General features: G+C 42.7%; 1 protein-coding gene and 1 long non-coding RNA gene across 2 annotated transcripts in view; one reads left to right on the forward strand and one right to left on the reverse strand.

Annotated features, from left to right (window-relative positions):
- Positions 1 to 401: 401 nt before the first annotated feature.
- LOC122424876 lies at positions 402 to 13,293 on the reverse strand. Its single transcript, XR_006264584.1, has 4 exons — positions 13,033 to 13,293; positions 12,679 to 12,744; positions 10,904 to 10,957; positions 402 to 556 (listed from the first exon to the last, which is right to left on the reverse strand). It is a non-coding gene; the product is annotated as an uncharacterized LOC122424876 (long non-coding RNA).
- Positions 12,154 to 14,760, forward strand: part of GXYLT2 (glucoside xylosyltransferase 2) — a 75,985-nt gene continuing 73,378 nt past the window's right edge. The window contains exon 1 of the mRNA XM_043443122.1: positions 12,154 to 12,541. Within this exon, the coding sequence (XP_043299057.1) occupies positions 12,267 to 12,541 (275 nt within the window). The 5' untranslated portion in view covers positions 12,154 to 12,266. The remainder of the gene's footprint in view (positions 12,542 to 14,760) is intronic.

The raw sequence follows: 14,760 nt of genomic DNA on the forward strand, positions 1-14,760 counted from the left end.
TGCTTCGTCACTTCAGTAGTTAACATTTTTATGGTGATTTTTGGAAATCATAATTTGTAGCCAGTTAGATGTCTTCTCTCTTTATATAAAACATGAAGAAATAAGAAAATTTAAACCTCTGTCTTCATGGCATCAGAGGTCTCCAGCCAGTGAGAACAGAACCTGTTGCCTTCATTATCATAGTTCATGGAAATTTTTTTTTTCATCCTGGAGAATAATGCTGATGCTCTTTTCTTTGCCTCTAGGTAATACTGCCCCCAAGTTATCATAAACTTATGGCATAAATTTAATCAACAATATATTTATTGGTTGCTTATTATATATGAGCCGTTTTTCTAAGTGTTTTGCAAACAATGTCATTATTTCAGCTCTGGGAGGAAACAGACTTTATATTACCAGTGCCTTCATTTTATTCATGAGGAAACTGGGACTTACAGAGGTTAAGTGACTTTCTGGGTCTCATGGCTTATAAGTAACACAGTCAGGATTGGGACCTCTGAGTTTATCCCACGTTTAGTCCACCATCTATAAAACACATGTTTCTGTTCTTGATGATCTAGGAGGAAGAGAGAGAAGAGATAATACAAGATGAAAGAAGTGATCTCTAACTTTAAATAATTTAGATTCCAGTTGTGAAAATGAAACACAGAAGAATTAGCAATTGCAGTAGCCAGTTTCCAAAGCTGCATCTTCCCACAATGAGCCACTACACCCAGTAATCACACCTGAGTGTGAAGCTGGGTTGGCCCTGAGGCACCAGTGGAGACACTGCATTACTTCGGAGAGCCAGGTCATAAAAAAGCTTGCCACTTCCAACCAGACTATTGAAACGCATGCTCTAAAGGAAGCCAGGCACCGTGCAAGAAATCTGGCTACCTCTGAAATCACCATGGTGTGGGGAAGCCCAACCTGCCACTTGGAGAGGCTGTGTGGCCAGCAGTGACTGCCTCTGCCATCCCAGCCCAGGCACCATTTTCAACAGTGAAGAAGCCATCTTGGACATTTAAGCCTCAGCAGATACCACATGAAGAAGAACAGAGGAATCTTGCTATTAGCCAGAAACACAGCTCGAAACTTACAGTCCCACCCCAGCCACCTCTAGGATTTGAACCACCCCAGCTGAGGCCCCAGTTACATCAGAAGAGAGACAAGCTGTCCCCACTGTGCCTGCCCTAATTTCTGACTCACAAAATTGTCAGCCTAAGAAAATGATTGTTGTTTCAAATTGGTAGGTTTGAGGGAGGTTTTGCAATGCAGCAGGGGATAAACAGAACAGCAATGAAAGACAATCAAGTGTAGAAATCCAGTCAGAGAGATCCAGAGATGGAGAAATGTTCCGGGGGCGGGGGGGTTGGACAATTAGAGAAATCCCATTCCTGATAAGTCTGGGGCCTGAGCAAAGGCTTCCAGGGGAAAAAGTACAGATAAATGGGGTGGAACCAGGTCACTTTATCTGATGTGGAGGATACAAAAACTGAAGCAACAAGCATTAGGACTAGATAAGAGTCTAGGGCAATCATTGAGAGGGGTAAATGCCCAGGAAAAGAATTCTGCAGCCAAACAGGGCTATAAAAACCATTTAGTACAACTCACGCCTTTGTAAGATAGAGAAACTGAAATTCAGAAAAATGAAGTGATTGGGAGAAGGTCACATAGCAGGTTGGTGGCAAAAGTTAATACTCAAGGCTAGGACTTAGTTTCTTTTCTCCAGAAACTCACAGTTGGTTAAGGAAATAGAATCATGATTCTTAGTGTCTAAATATAGATAAGTTTTCTCCCCTGGTATCAAAACAAAAACACATGGTGTATCCATCCTAAATATCTGGACAGATAACCATGGTGTTTAAAGCCAGATTCTCTCCTTCGCAGTTGTGAAGTCTCTAATCACTCTTTCTTCATCCTCTTCTTCCATGTTAAAACCAAAATACAACAAAACCTCTAAATCTTTTAGTCTCTGAACTTTCACCAAAGTCTCCATAAAGTTTTTTTAAAAAACCTTTTGAGGCATAAATTACATTTCATGAAATTCACTCTGTTTTAAGTGTACCAGTCAGCGTTTTTTACTACTGAGTTGAGCAATCATCACCTTAATCCACTTCTGGAATATTTCTATTCCCTGCAACAAAATCTCTCTGTGCATTTACAGTTAACCCTTCTTCCTGCCTTGAGCTGCAGATAAGAAATAATTTACTTTTTGTCTCTATAGATTTGCTTTTCTGGATATTTCAGGTAAATAGGACCATACAGTAAGTGGCCCTTTGTGTCTGGCTTCCTTCACATAGCATGTTTTTGAAGTTCATCCATCCTGTAATGTGAATCAGTAGCTAATTCCTTTTTATTGCTGAATAGTATTGCATTGTATGGATATACCATATTAGTTTATCTATTAACCAGTTAGTGGACATTTGGCTTGGTTCCACTTTTTGACTACTGTGAATAATTCTGCTTCCACTAATTTTAAATTTAAAAGTAGTAAAGATTGGTTAGAAGAGAAAAGTCTCACAGAAGTTTTGGGAGTTTTGTGGAGATTGTTTATTTAAATAAGAAAATACAGAAAAACAGGAAAAATATAAATTCACCATTCAGAGATAACCAGAGAATTAATGTTCTACACTTTTTAGCTAAGTATTATATAGAATTTTTTCTTATAATAAAGCTAAACAGTACATACTTTTGTGATAGCTCATTTTAAAATTAATTATGTCATGAAAAACCTTTCTATGTGACTACATTATATTGAATCAATGTATCATAATTTATCTGATTTGATAAAAATTTGATTTTAATGATTATATAATTCAGTTACATCCAATTTCTTGGCCATTATAAACAAGAATGACTTGGCTATGCTCACAAAAGCTGTCTCCAAACTAAATTCATGAAACTATTTATTTCTGTTTTCTTTCAGCTCGTTATGGTTTATTGTTTATATTCAACTTTTTAGTCCAGCCTGAAAGTATTTTGGCATGCGTTTACCCCAAAGCCATCCTTCCACACTGACTTAAAAAGCATTCTTTAATTCACAGTACAGATGAACACTGCCCAGAATCACTTCTTAGGTTTCTACTCTATGTAATCACATGACTTCAAGTGCCAATACCATCTTGCTGTAATCAGAACTCACTGGAGCATGAGAACACATAACAGAGTTAGTCTTCCTTCAACATTATCTTGTTTCATACTGTCCAGTTCCACAGCAAAAATTCTCAGAAGTCTAACTTTATTTAATATGTATATACTGAAATTTTGGATAAAATTCACACAGTTAAATAGCAAAATTTTTTCTGATTTCACCAAGAGAGCTACTGATCGAAGTGACCTTGAAGTGACTTATTTGCAATCCATATATCAATAGTCCCCTCTAGTTCCATACTGTCAGTCATCATGCCATCCCCCACAGGACCACCACGTTCTATTCAGATCAGAGTTCTGAGCTTCTTCCTCTGTCCCTGTGATGAGAGGGGCATGAACTGTGAGTCAGGTTGTTCTAAAAAGTAGATGGATCTTGGGTTATTTGTAAAGTCACAGACAGACCTAGAAACTGTCTACAGAGTGAAGTCAGAGAAAAAACAAATATTGTATATTCATGCATGTGTGTGGAATCTAGAAAAAATGGTATCAGTTCAGTGGCTCAGTTGTGTCTGACTCTGCGACCCCATGGACTGCAGCATGCCAGGCTTCCCTGTCCATCACCAACTCCTGGAGCCTGCTCAAACTCATATCCATCCAGTCAGTGATGCCAATCAACCATCTCATCCTCTGTCATCCCCTTCTCCTCCTGCCTTCAATCTTTCCCAGCATTGGGGTCTTTTCCAATGAGTCATCAGGTGGCCAAAGTATAAAATGGTATAGATGATCTTATTTGCAAGCAGAAATAGAGACACAGATGTAGAGAACAAATATTTGTATACCAAGGGAGGAAGGGGGAAGTGGGAGGAATCGGGAGATTGGGATTGACATATATACACTATTGATGGGTTTTCCCTGGGGCTCAACTGGTAAAGACTCTGCTTGCAATGCAGGAGACATGCTTCCATGTCCTGGCTATTATAAACAGTGCTGCGATGAACATTGGGGTGCACGTGTCTCTTTCAGATCTGGTTTCCTCAGTGTGTATGCCCAGGAGTGGCATTGCTGGGTCATATGGCAGTTCTATTTCCAGTTTTTTAAGGAATCTCCACACTGTTCTCCATAGCGGCTATACTAGTTTGCATTACCACCAACAGTGTAAGAGGGTTCCCTTTTCTCCACACCCTCTCCAGCATTTATTGCTTGTAGACTTTTAGATAGCAGCCATTCTGACTGGCGTGTAATGGTACCTCTAGATGGATCTTAGAACCCTAGTGAACCCAAGAAGCACCCGTACAAGCTGTATTAGTTATGAACTTTCAATGCACACAACTCAGGTGTGAAAAAATGTAACTTTGACTTTGCCTTGTCTGAATTTAATTTCTTTGTCTAGCAGCGGTTCGCCAAATCAATTTGTGGTCAGTTCAGTCATTTCAGAGTTTTTCCTTAACCTCTTTGGGGTAGACTCAAGGGGTTCAGGTTTTTCTCTACCTCCCTAATTCACCCCAAGGTGTCATTTTACTTCTAGGAAGTTTTCCAAGAACCATAGAGCTGAGTAGAGTGGGGTGGGCCTGAGGAAGCATCTGATTCTTGGAGTTATGTCTGCTCAGACATACGCAGGTGTCCAGTCCTGCGTGGTCCTCAGACACAGTTGTCTCTCCACACCAGCATCTACTGAGGCATCCAAAGTCCTATGTCATAGCGGTACAGTCTGTTCCAGCTTCTGCTGAGATATTCCTCATCAGCACAAAGACCTCTACTATCCTCAAACCTCAGGTCAAATAGCTCCTGCTAGGCCCCCTGTTTTATTAGGTCCCACTCTGGCCCTTCTCAGGCAGAGCCCATCCAGAGCCCTGGCTCCTCCTCTGCCTAGAATATACCCTGGGTAGCCAGGACTCTGTGATTCGCAATCTAAATGGTCCTAAGCCCCATCTTGGTGCAGGCCTCTTTCCTGAGTGGTCCTCCGGAAGACAAACTGCCCCTAGCGTACATGCCCTTAGGCTTGAGGGTGGCCAAAGGGCAGGTGTTTGCAGGAGAGTAGATGAAGCCTGGGCATGTGGGTAGGGGTGGAGGCAGAGCGGATGAGCTCAGGACTGGGGATAAGGACTTGCACTCACCACCTCCAAGCATATGTGTAGAAATCTTGAAGTTCCTCCTGGACTTGGAGGTTGCTATCAAAATACATTTGTCATGAAGGAGCATAGAACACATGCTATTTGACAGTGGTTAGTTTGACTTGTAAATATTTAAGCAAAGGATAGGTGGGGCTCCATTTTTTTTTTTTTTCACTTTTATATTATATTGGAGTGTGGGCTTCCCAGGTGGTTCAGCAGTAAAGAATCTGCCTGCAATGCAGGAGATGTGGTTTGATCCCTGGGTTGGGAAGATCTCCTTGAGAAGGAAATGGCAACCCACTCCAGTATTCTTGCCTGGAAAATCCCATGGACAGAGGAGCCCAGCAGGCTACAGTCCATGGGGTTGCAAAAGAGTCAGGCATAACTTAGTGACCAAACAATAATGGTAGTTGACTAATAACATTGTGTTAGTTTCAGGCGTACTGCAAAGTGAATCAGTTATACATATACATCTATCTACTCTTCTTCAAATTCTTTGCCCAAATAGGTTATTACAGAATGTTGAGTAGAGTTCCCTGTGCTATAATGATGGTTCTCTGTTTTTACTCTCACCCCAGACCCTGAGAATTCTAGGGATGGACCTGATAGAACATTGTCACTGAGTTGAGTGCTGCTTATATCGCTTTGACTGTTAGAGTCACAGAGTGTCACTCTTTGGGGAACCCAGTTTATTCAAATGTCCCCATTTTAACTTCACAACTTGTTTAGGTTCTAGGTTTTATTTCCTATCCAAAGAAAATTTCACTACAATAATGCTGAATAATCTCTTGGGTTTCTTACTGTCTTATAGTTTCTTGGCTTCAGAGATTTTCCTTATTTTCCCACCAGGTCAGTGACACATATCAAGAGAAGTATATATATCTTCAAAGGATACCAAATAACATTTGAACCAATAAGAAAGTGAAAGTCGCTCAGTCGTGTCTGACTCTTTGCAACCCCATGGACTATATAGTTCATGGAATGCTCCAGGCCAGAGTACTGGAGTGGGTAGCTGTTCCCTTCTCCAGGGGAGCAATTGAACCAATAAGGGACATTTAATTATACTCCACTGGAAAAACAACATCGTGGAGATGTTAATTCATCATAAGTTAATTTATAAGTTTTTCTTAATACCAATAAAGTTTTTTTTTTAATTTTAGAATGAGACAAGCTAGTTCTGAGTTCATATGGAAAAATAAATAAGAATGGCCTGGGAAGCTCTAAAACAATGGAACTCATCCTGCTAGGTATGTAAACATGTCATCATTCTAAGGAAATAAAACTGCACGCTAACATGGGAGACAGACGAGCAGAATGGGACAGAAAACTCCCAAAATATCCAAAACTACACCTAAGAATGCAGCACATGACCAAGGTGGCATCTGGAATTGATGGGGAAAGATGGACTGTGCAGTTTAAGTGTTCAGAAAACCACAGGAAGAAAAAATAAAGTTGGGCCCAAACTCACCCAGAATAAATGCCAAGTGAACCAAAGATTTACATGTAAAAATGAAACTATATTTATTCATAAGGTTTGTGTATGCAGATTCTAGAAACTCCTACAAATCAATCAAAGGCAACTCAACAGAAAAAAGAGCAAAAGACTGGGGCAGAGATTTCATAAAATAAGAGGTCTAATTGGCCAGTACATCCATGAAAAGATGCTAACTTCATTAGTGCTCAGGGAAATACAAATTAAAACCACATTGAAATACCACTACACAGTCTCCAGAGTGGTTAAAGTGAAAAAAGACAAAACACTTGGAGAGAATGTTTAGCAGAAAGAACTCTCAGGTGTTGCGGGTAGGTGTGTCAGTTGGTACAATCACAAGGGAAAACTGTTGGGTAGCATCCACTAAAGCTAAGCTTATGCCTACCTTGCAACACAGCAGTTTGCCTCCTAATATATATGTCCAACATACACATATTCCCGTGCTCACCAAAAGACAAATACAAGAAGGTTCACAGCAGGTATTCAGGGAAAACATTTCCTTCCAACCCTGTCGTCCATCTGTTCTGGGCTTCTTACTCCATAAGATAAAGATATCTTTATTATTCAAGCCCTTGCTCAAAATGTTGGATCACCACCAGTGGCAGGAGCAATGTTTAACAGCTTATTAGAAATACAGACTCTCGGGTCATGGCTCAGATATACGACATTGATATCTACATTTAACAAGATCTCCAGATAATTTGTCCACCCATTAAAGTTTGAAAAGCCATAGTCAGATTCTCTTCTGTTCCTGCTGACTGATATAGACATAACCCTAAGCCTCCTCTCCTTTCAACTGAGGTATTTACTGGCTACCATCTTGTACAGATAAATTTACACCCTTCTCTTTGCTCAAGCTACATATTTACATTATCCTCTGGGGCAGGGGGTGGAGGGCCATGGTTAACAACACAGTAGAGTCAGAGTACTTGAATGAAAAATCTTTCATCTGCTTGTTTGTTTGTTTTTTCATTTATTTTTATTAGATCTGCTTGTTTTTTAAAAAGAAAAATAGATTTTTTAAGAGCAATATTTTTAGGTTCACTATAAAATTGAAGGGAAAGTACAGAGAATTCTGATACACTTACTGCTTCCTCCCATACACAGCCTTCTCTCCACCAACATCTCAGCACCAGAGGGGAACACGCTTTCACCTGATGAATACACATTGGCACACCATTATCACCCAAAGTGATAGATGCACCGCAGTTAATTTTCCATCACCTGCTGAGGGACATTTTGGTTGCCTCTAAGTTTTCACAGTTACTAATAAAGCCACTATTCCTGATTACTAACAACCTGCACTCAAGTGTCAACTGACATAAGTTGACTAAATACCAACGAGCATGACTGCTGGATTGTATGGTAAGGGTATGTTTAATTTTGTAACTGTCTTCCAAAGAAGCTGTATCATTCTACATGCCCACCAGAAGTGCATGAGTGTCCCTGTTGGTCCACATCCCCGTTAGCATTTGGTCATGTCAGTGTGCAGATTTTGGCCATTCTAATAGGTGCGTAGTCGTATCTTGTTGTTGTTTTAATTTGCATTTCCCTAGTGACAGAATAACCCACTCCAGTATTCTTGCTTGGAGAATCCTGTGGACAGAGGAGCCTGGTGGGCTGCTGTCCATGGGGTCGCACAGAGTCGGACACAACTGAAGTGACTTAGCAGCAGCAGCAGAAGTGACAGAATGTGGAGCATCTTTTCATTCATTTACTTGCTATCTGTTTATCAGCTGTGATGAAGTGTCCATTAAGGTCTTCAGCCCATTTTTATTTTTATTTTTTTTCAGCCCATTTTAAAATCAGGTTGTTTCTTTTCTTATTGCTGAGTTTTAAGAGCTCTTCGCATGTTTTGAATAACAGTCCCTTGTCAGATATGTCTTTTGCAAATCTTTTCTTTCAGTCTGTAGCTTATCTTCCAATTCTCTTGCATTTGTCTTTCACAGGACAGAAGTTTTTAATTATAATAAAATCTAGCTTATCAATAATTTCCTTCATGGACTGTGCCTTTGGCATTATATCTAAGAATTTGTTGCCATCCCTGAAGAGTTGTAAGCAGAGGAGAAAGTGAAAGTGAAAGTCACTCAAGTGTGTCTGTTTGCAACTCTATGGACTATACAGTCCACGGAATTCTCCAGGCCAGAATACTGGAGTGGGTAGTTGTTCCCTTCTCCAAGGGATCTTCCCAACCCAGGGATCGAACCCAGGTCTCCTGCATTGCAGGCAGATTCTTTACTAGCTGAGGCACCAGGGAAGCCCAAGAGGAGAAATAGGACTCAGTATATGTTTTTAAAAAATTATTCTGAAAAAAAAAAAAAATTATTCTGGTTTAAGGATTGGAAGAAGGCATGGGGGAAAGCAAGGAGGTTTCTAGGCCACAAAAGAGCTACATCATACAATTTAAAGTAGCGAGGGGTGGAGTGGGAATAATTTATATGAAATACAATGAAATCCCATGAAGAACTGGGCAAGGTTTGGTCTTGTCAAACAATCCTTACTGACAATTCAGGAGAAAAGTGGACAGATGTCAACTGCACCTTGGAGGTAGAGCTGACAGAACTTGCTGACTCTCAGATATGGGAGGTAAGGGAGGCAGCCTTCTAAAACAGCTCCCAGTAATCCTGGTATTCAGGCCCTTGTGTAATCCTCTCCACTTAAGTGTAGAATGGGTTTAATGCCTTGCTTCCAATAAGAACACGGCATTGTGATAGAATGTCACTTCCTAAAATAGATAATGAGACTGTCACTTCTATGTTCTCTCTCTAGCTCTTCTGATGTCCTTACCCTGATAGAGAGAGTCACCTGGCAAGGCACTGAGGGTAGTCTCTGGCAAAGAGTCATCAAAACAGAAATTCTCAATACAATGCTCTGAAAGAAACCACCGCTTTCAACAACCATGGGAGTCTTAGAAGCAGATCCTTTCCCAGTTGAGCCTTCAGTGGAGACCACCACACCTGGACCAACATTGATTATAGCCTTTTGAGAGTCTGTGAAGCAGAGATCCCAGCTACACTCTGCTGGTTTCCTACCCACAGAAAGCATGAGATTGTATGTGTATAATATGTTTTTTTTAATATTTATTTATTCAGCTGTCTAGTCTTAGTTGAGGCATGTGGGCTTAGTTGCACCACGTGAGCTTAGTTGTATGTAGAATCTTAGTTTCCTGACCAGAGATCAAACCCACATCCCCTGCATTGGAAGGTGAGTCTTAACCACTGGACCACCAGGGAAGTCCCTGTATGTGTATTATCTTAAGCCACCAAATTTGGGGGTTTGTTATACAACAGTAGATAACTAATACAAGTGTGAGCTAAATAGAGAAACCAAGGATGCTTCCTACCTAATTTCTGGCTTGAGCATCTGGGTATCTAGACATGCCAAAATTCCAAGGGAAAGAACAGATTTCTGGGATAGAGAGACAAATAAAAAAAGCTTTTGGTATATTAGACATCCAAGTGAAAAACTGGGTGAATCCTAGATAATGTATCTGGAACCCTTTTTCCATGACATTAGATGTCAGAGCAGTAACCAAAACATGAATTTGAACTCAGGGAAAGGAAGTAAATCAGGCCTTTCCCTTGTTCCAGCAAGGCTGAATAAATCAGGGTCCTCTGTTTGTTCAAACCTAGCTGGCCCAAGTTCTATTTTGGTATCTGAGACCAAAACCTTAACTGCTAGTCATGTGTGACTTGGCCTCATTTTATTCTTGTTGCACGTTTCTCTTCTTGAGGAAGAGAGGAGGTAGCAAGACAGAGTTTGGAAATTCTTGCTTCGCTTGGTCACATACCAACATAATAATGATCATTTCTGAACTTAGAAGGCCTGAACATCAGACCTTAGCCTAACCCAACGTTTTTCCATAGCATCGCCATGTTGGCAGTTTGCCCAAGACATTTTTTTTTCTTTAAAGGTATTTTATTTATTTGGCTGCACCAGGTCTTGGCTGTGCCATGCAGGATCTAGTTCCCTGACCAGGGATCAAATCCATGCCCCCTGCAGTGGAAGCACAGAGTCTTAACCACTGGGCCACCAAAGAAGTCCCAACCCAGAATGATTTTTTGTGTGTTACTGGAGTGTCCTAGCATTGTAGGAGGTCTAGCATGTGCCAGTAGAATCTGCCAGTTATTGACAACCCCAAACATCCTTTCCACAATTCCAAAATGCATCTTACTGAGACAGCACCTCACCCTCGGTGAGAATCAGTGAATTTTTTGTGCTCACTCACCTGCAACATCTGCCATACACACCCGGAGCCTGCATCCTGCCATCTCCCAGGTACCTGCTCGACCAGAGATTTCAGGTGTTTATATGGACTCATTCTTAGAACTTTAAATACAATAGAATTTCAACGAATTAAAATGTAATGCTAATATAAGAACCATTTGGAATATAATTGAATTTTAGGTGATGTAGAAGGCAACATGGAATCTTGTAGAACCTCAGAGACAGTGCCATAACTAGCGTTCTTTGTTCCATGGCCAAGCTGAAAAGAAAGTTAATAGAACACTGGCTGTCAGTTCACGATAAATAATAAGAGGAGGAGCCCTCATGGTTCAGATTTAAGATGGGATGCCCTGGAAGAAGAGTCAGAAACTTCCAGAAACTTGGTCTGATAATTCTGGCTGTTAAAGTCTCAGAAGAATGCATTTCTCCACCGGGTTGTGAACTTATTACTCTATCTCAAATGTATGTCAGAAAGCGTGCCTTTATGTATATAGGACAAGCTCTGTTTTACTGTACTAATTATCACTTAATTGGTGCTTATATTTTATTGAGCAGCAATTGTGAGCTAAGCACCGTGTGAGTTTCTTCGAATGCTTTGTTTAAGGTAAGGCCCACAAACACCTCTGGGGAGAACAGCAATACAATCCCAGTTTGCATGGAGGGAAATAAAGGCTCAAGAAAGCCGTGCAAATTGCTCAAGATCACTTAGCCAGTGAGGTGTACAGGCAAATTTCAAACCCAGACTCTAAAATTCGCTCTGTAACTTCTTTAGACTATATGGAGCTGGAATCATGTTATCGTACAGCCAGGCCTTACAATGGCCAAGCCAGACAGGGATGTCCCGGCCTCATCGGACTTGTGGATAGCTGCGTGGACAGATGGATAAAAATAAATGACGGGGGAAATGCATGGGATAATGAGGGAATACAATGAACAGGGGATGGAATGGAAGAGTAAGTGAGTGAGTGAAATGAGGAACTAAACGAGGGAATGGAAGGGAGTGGGAGAGAATGGGTCAGTGGATGGATGGATGGGTGAAGGAGTAAGGGGCTTTGAGGCGGCCGGACCAGAAGACGGAGCGCCTAGCTGCCGGCGGGTGGGCGGACGGGCAGCTACTCCACACAGTACGGTAGGCGCGGGCTGCCCCTCCTCGGGCCGGCTCACGCCTCCCCCTCTCTCCCTCCCTCCTCTTCCTCCTCCGTCGCGCGCCCGCCCGCCCGCCCGTCGGCCGCCCGGACCCCAGTCCCCGGCGGGCGGGCGGAGGAGGCGGCCGCCGCGCGCCGCTGCCCTCGCCCCGCCGCCCGGGGCGCCGCGATGCTCAGTGGTGCCCGGCCGCCGGGGGGCCGCCGCCGCCGCGCCGCACCATGAAGCTCCGCAACAAGGCGGCGGCGCTGCTCCTGCTCGCGCTGGCCGCGCTCCTGCTCGCCCTTCTGTCCCTGCGCGCCGGCCGCGCCGCACCCGCAGCGCCCCTCGCGCGCCCCGCGTCCACCCCGCCGCGCCGCCCCGCGCCGGCCCCCGCGCGCCTCCCCGGCTGGAGCGCCCTCCCCGGGGCCGGCCCGAGCGCTCGTCGGCGCCGGCCTCCTCGTCTGCGCCCCCGAGCCGGCCGTCGGGGCGCCGTGAGCCTGAAGAAGTCGGCGAGGTGAGTCGTGGCAGCCCCGGAATCCCATCCGTGGACCCGTGTCTCCCTCCCTCCAGCCGTGTCAAGGCCAAGGGAGGCTGTGGGCTGGAGGGGCAAACTCCAGGTTCACCCACGGGCTGCCCACTTTTACGTCTTACCCTGCTAAAAATGAAAAATCGTCTTCTTGGAATCCTGTTAACAGCGCAGTGCTGGTCATCACGTACCTTTTGGAAAGGGAAATGTCAGGGGAAATGATAGGCATGTTACATTCTCAACTGTCCGGGCAAAAGCGTATATTTTCATTTTTCCAAACTTGCGCCCTTTGTTTAATTTCTCAAAAGCCATTGCGATGCAAGAATGCTTTATCTAACGCTCATATTTCACTGGAGATTTTTTTTTTAACCAAAAACTTAGATCTGATTGAGTTGGAGAAGTTAGATTTTTGCTAAGTACTGGCTGTCTCTTATTGAACCTCGAATTGCCCTGTGGTTAGAACAGAAGAGGCACTCTACCTGAGGGTGTTAAGAAGAAGTGTTCTCCCAGGAAGGAGTGATGCGTGGCACGGGAAAGACAGTGTGGCTTTGCTTGTTATTCCTTCTTTTTCAGACTCCTGTATGGTCAAGAGTCCTGCAAGGAAAACATCTTAGCCTTCAACATTCTGTTTGATATCCTCTTTCTCTACACAGAGCTTAAGCCGCCACAGCTTTTCATCAGAGCGTTTTATCTTTGGCCTTAGGGTTGCTGGAACGCCTGCAGGTTAGGGATTTGCGTTCATTTCCTTTGTTGTGGAGAGAGCTTTTTAACAATCCCCCTGGCTTGTAACCGTCTGTTTCCTCTACCCTTTTGAGGCTGTTGATGTTTCTAACTGCCAGTTGCAGCGTCCACCTTTGCTGGGCTCCCTAAAGACTTGAAACGACTGGAAGACTTCTTTTTGACCATAGTGACTAAATCTGGTTTGACGTTTTTACTATGAGAAGTCAGGAGACCTCAGTAAGTAGCTGTGTCAGCTTTTGTTTCTCTTCTGCCTGATAAGAGATGTACAGATGAGTAGGGATGAGTTTCAGGGGCAAAACCCCCAATGACCTATAGAATTGTTTTTGAGTACTTGGGACCATTTATAACCTCTTATGAATGTATTTGCTCTGTAAGGATATTTCTGTTAGGAACTAAATAGGGTTTTCCCTCCTAGGTACTAAGGTTTCTTGTAATGGGTTCTAATACAGTTTAACTACAAGTTTGCTGTGATTTGTAAGTTGATGGGACAACTTGGAAGATAATAAGATTGGACACCATTTGTCACGGCTAACTTTTTACGAGGCATAGTGTTAACCTCAGTGCATTAAAAGTCATTGTTAATGCAGATTATGTTTCTTAATTACACCATCGGTACCATAACCCTATAATGGTGGTTCTCCCAGAGTGCTCTTTGAACCAGCAGCACCAGTTTTACCTGGGGCTTTGTTAGAAATGCAGTCTTACCCTTCCCTTCTTCCACCCCACCCCTAGACCCTCTGAGTAAGAAATCAGGAGGATGAGGTCAGTAATCTGTGTTTTAATAAGCCGTCCTCTTGTTTCTGATGCACACCAAACTTTGAAAGCCTGCTCTAAGTAAGCACTAATCAAGCACTAATATTATCCCCATTTTACAGATAAGTAAAATATTACACAAGGTTTAGTAATTTGTCTAAGTTTCCAAGGTGAGGTTAAATATCCCAGCAGTCTGGGTCCAGGTTGAGCCCTTTAGTACTAGTCCACATGTCATACACGAGGCTTGCCTGCATTCATCATTTTCCTGAGATTTTTTTCTAAAGAAATGTGACCAATTTTTGGAACTGTCTTCATCCTTCAAGGTGTTGGGAACACTGGGGCAGCATCTTCTTGTCTCTATCTGAACAAATTGGCTCTGACTCAGAAGAGATCACGAACAGAATCCAAATGGATGTTTTCAGGAAGGACTATTTCCATGAGCAACAGCACCTCCTGAAGTCATTTTTCTTCTGAACATATCTTGTAGATTATCATGGAAATCATGGCCAACACCATAAGAATAAAAAACAAAATTTTGAAAGTCAGGAAAGAATGAAAAACAAAGAAGCCGCAGGAAGTCTCAGGCTCAAATGCATAAATGTGAAAGTCCTGTGGCAAAGCTGACATTTTTGAGGCCTTCTTAAGGTTTCTCTTGCTACCTGGACGGGAATGGTGGCAGAAGCAGTAAGGGAGCAGGGGGCAAGATCTTTGCA

This window comes from Cervus canadensis, chromosome 22 (genome assembly GCF_019320065.1).
Source record: "Cervus canadensis isolate Bull #8, Minnesota chromosome 22, ASM1932006v1, whole genome shotgun sequence".
Taxonomy (NCBI): Eukaryota; Metazoa; Chordata; class Mammalia; order Artiodactyla; family Cervidae; genus Cervus; species Cervus canadensis.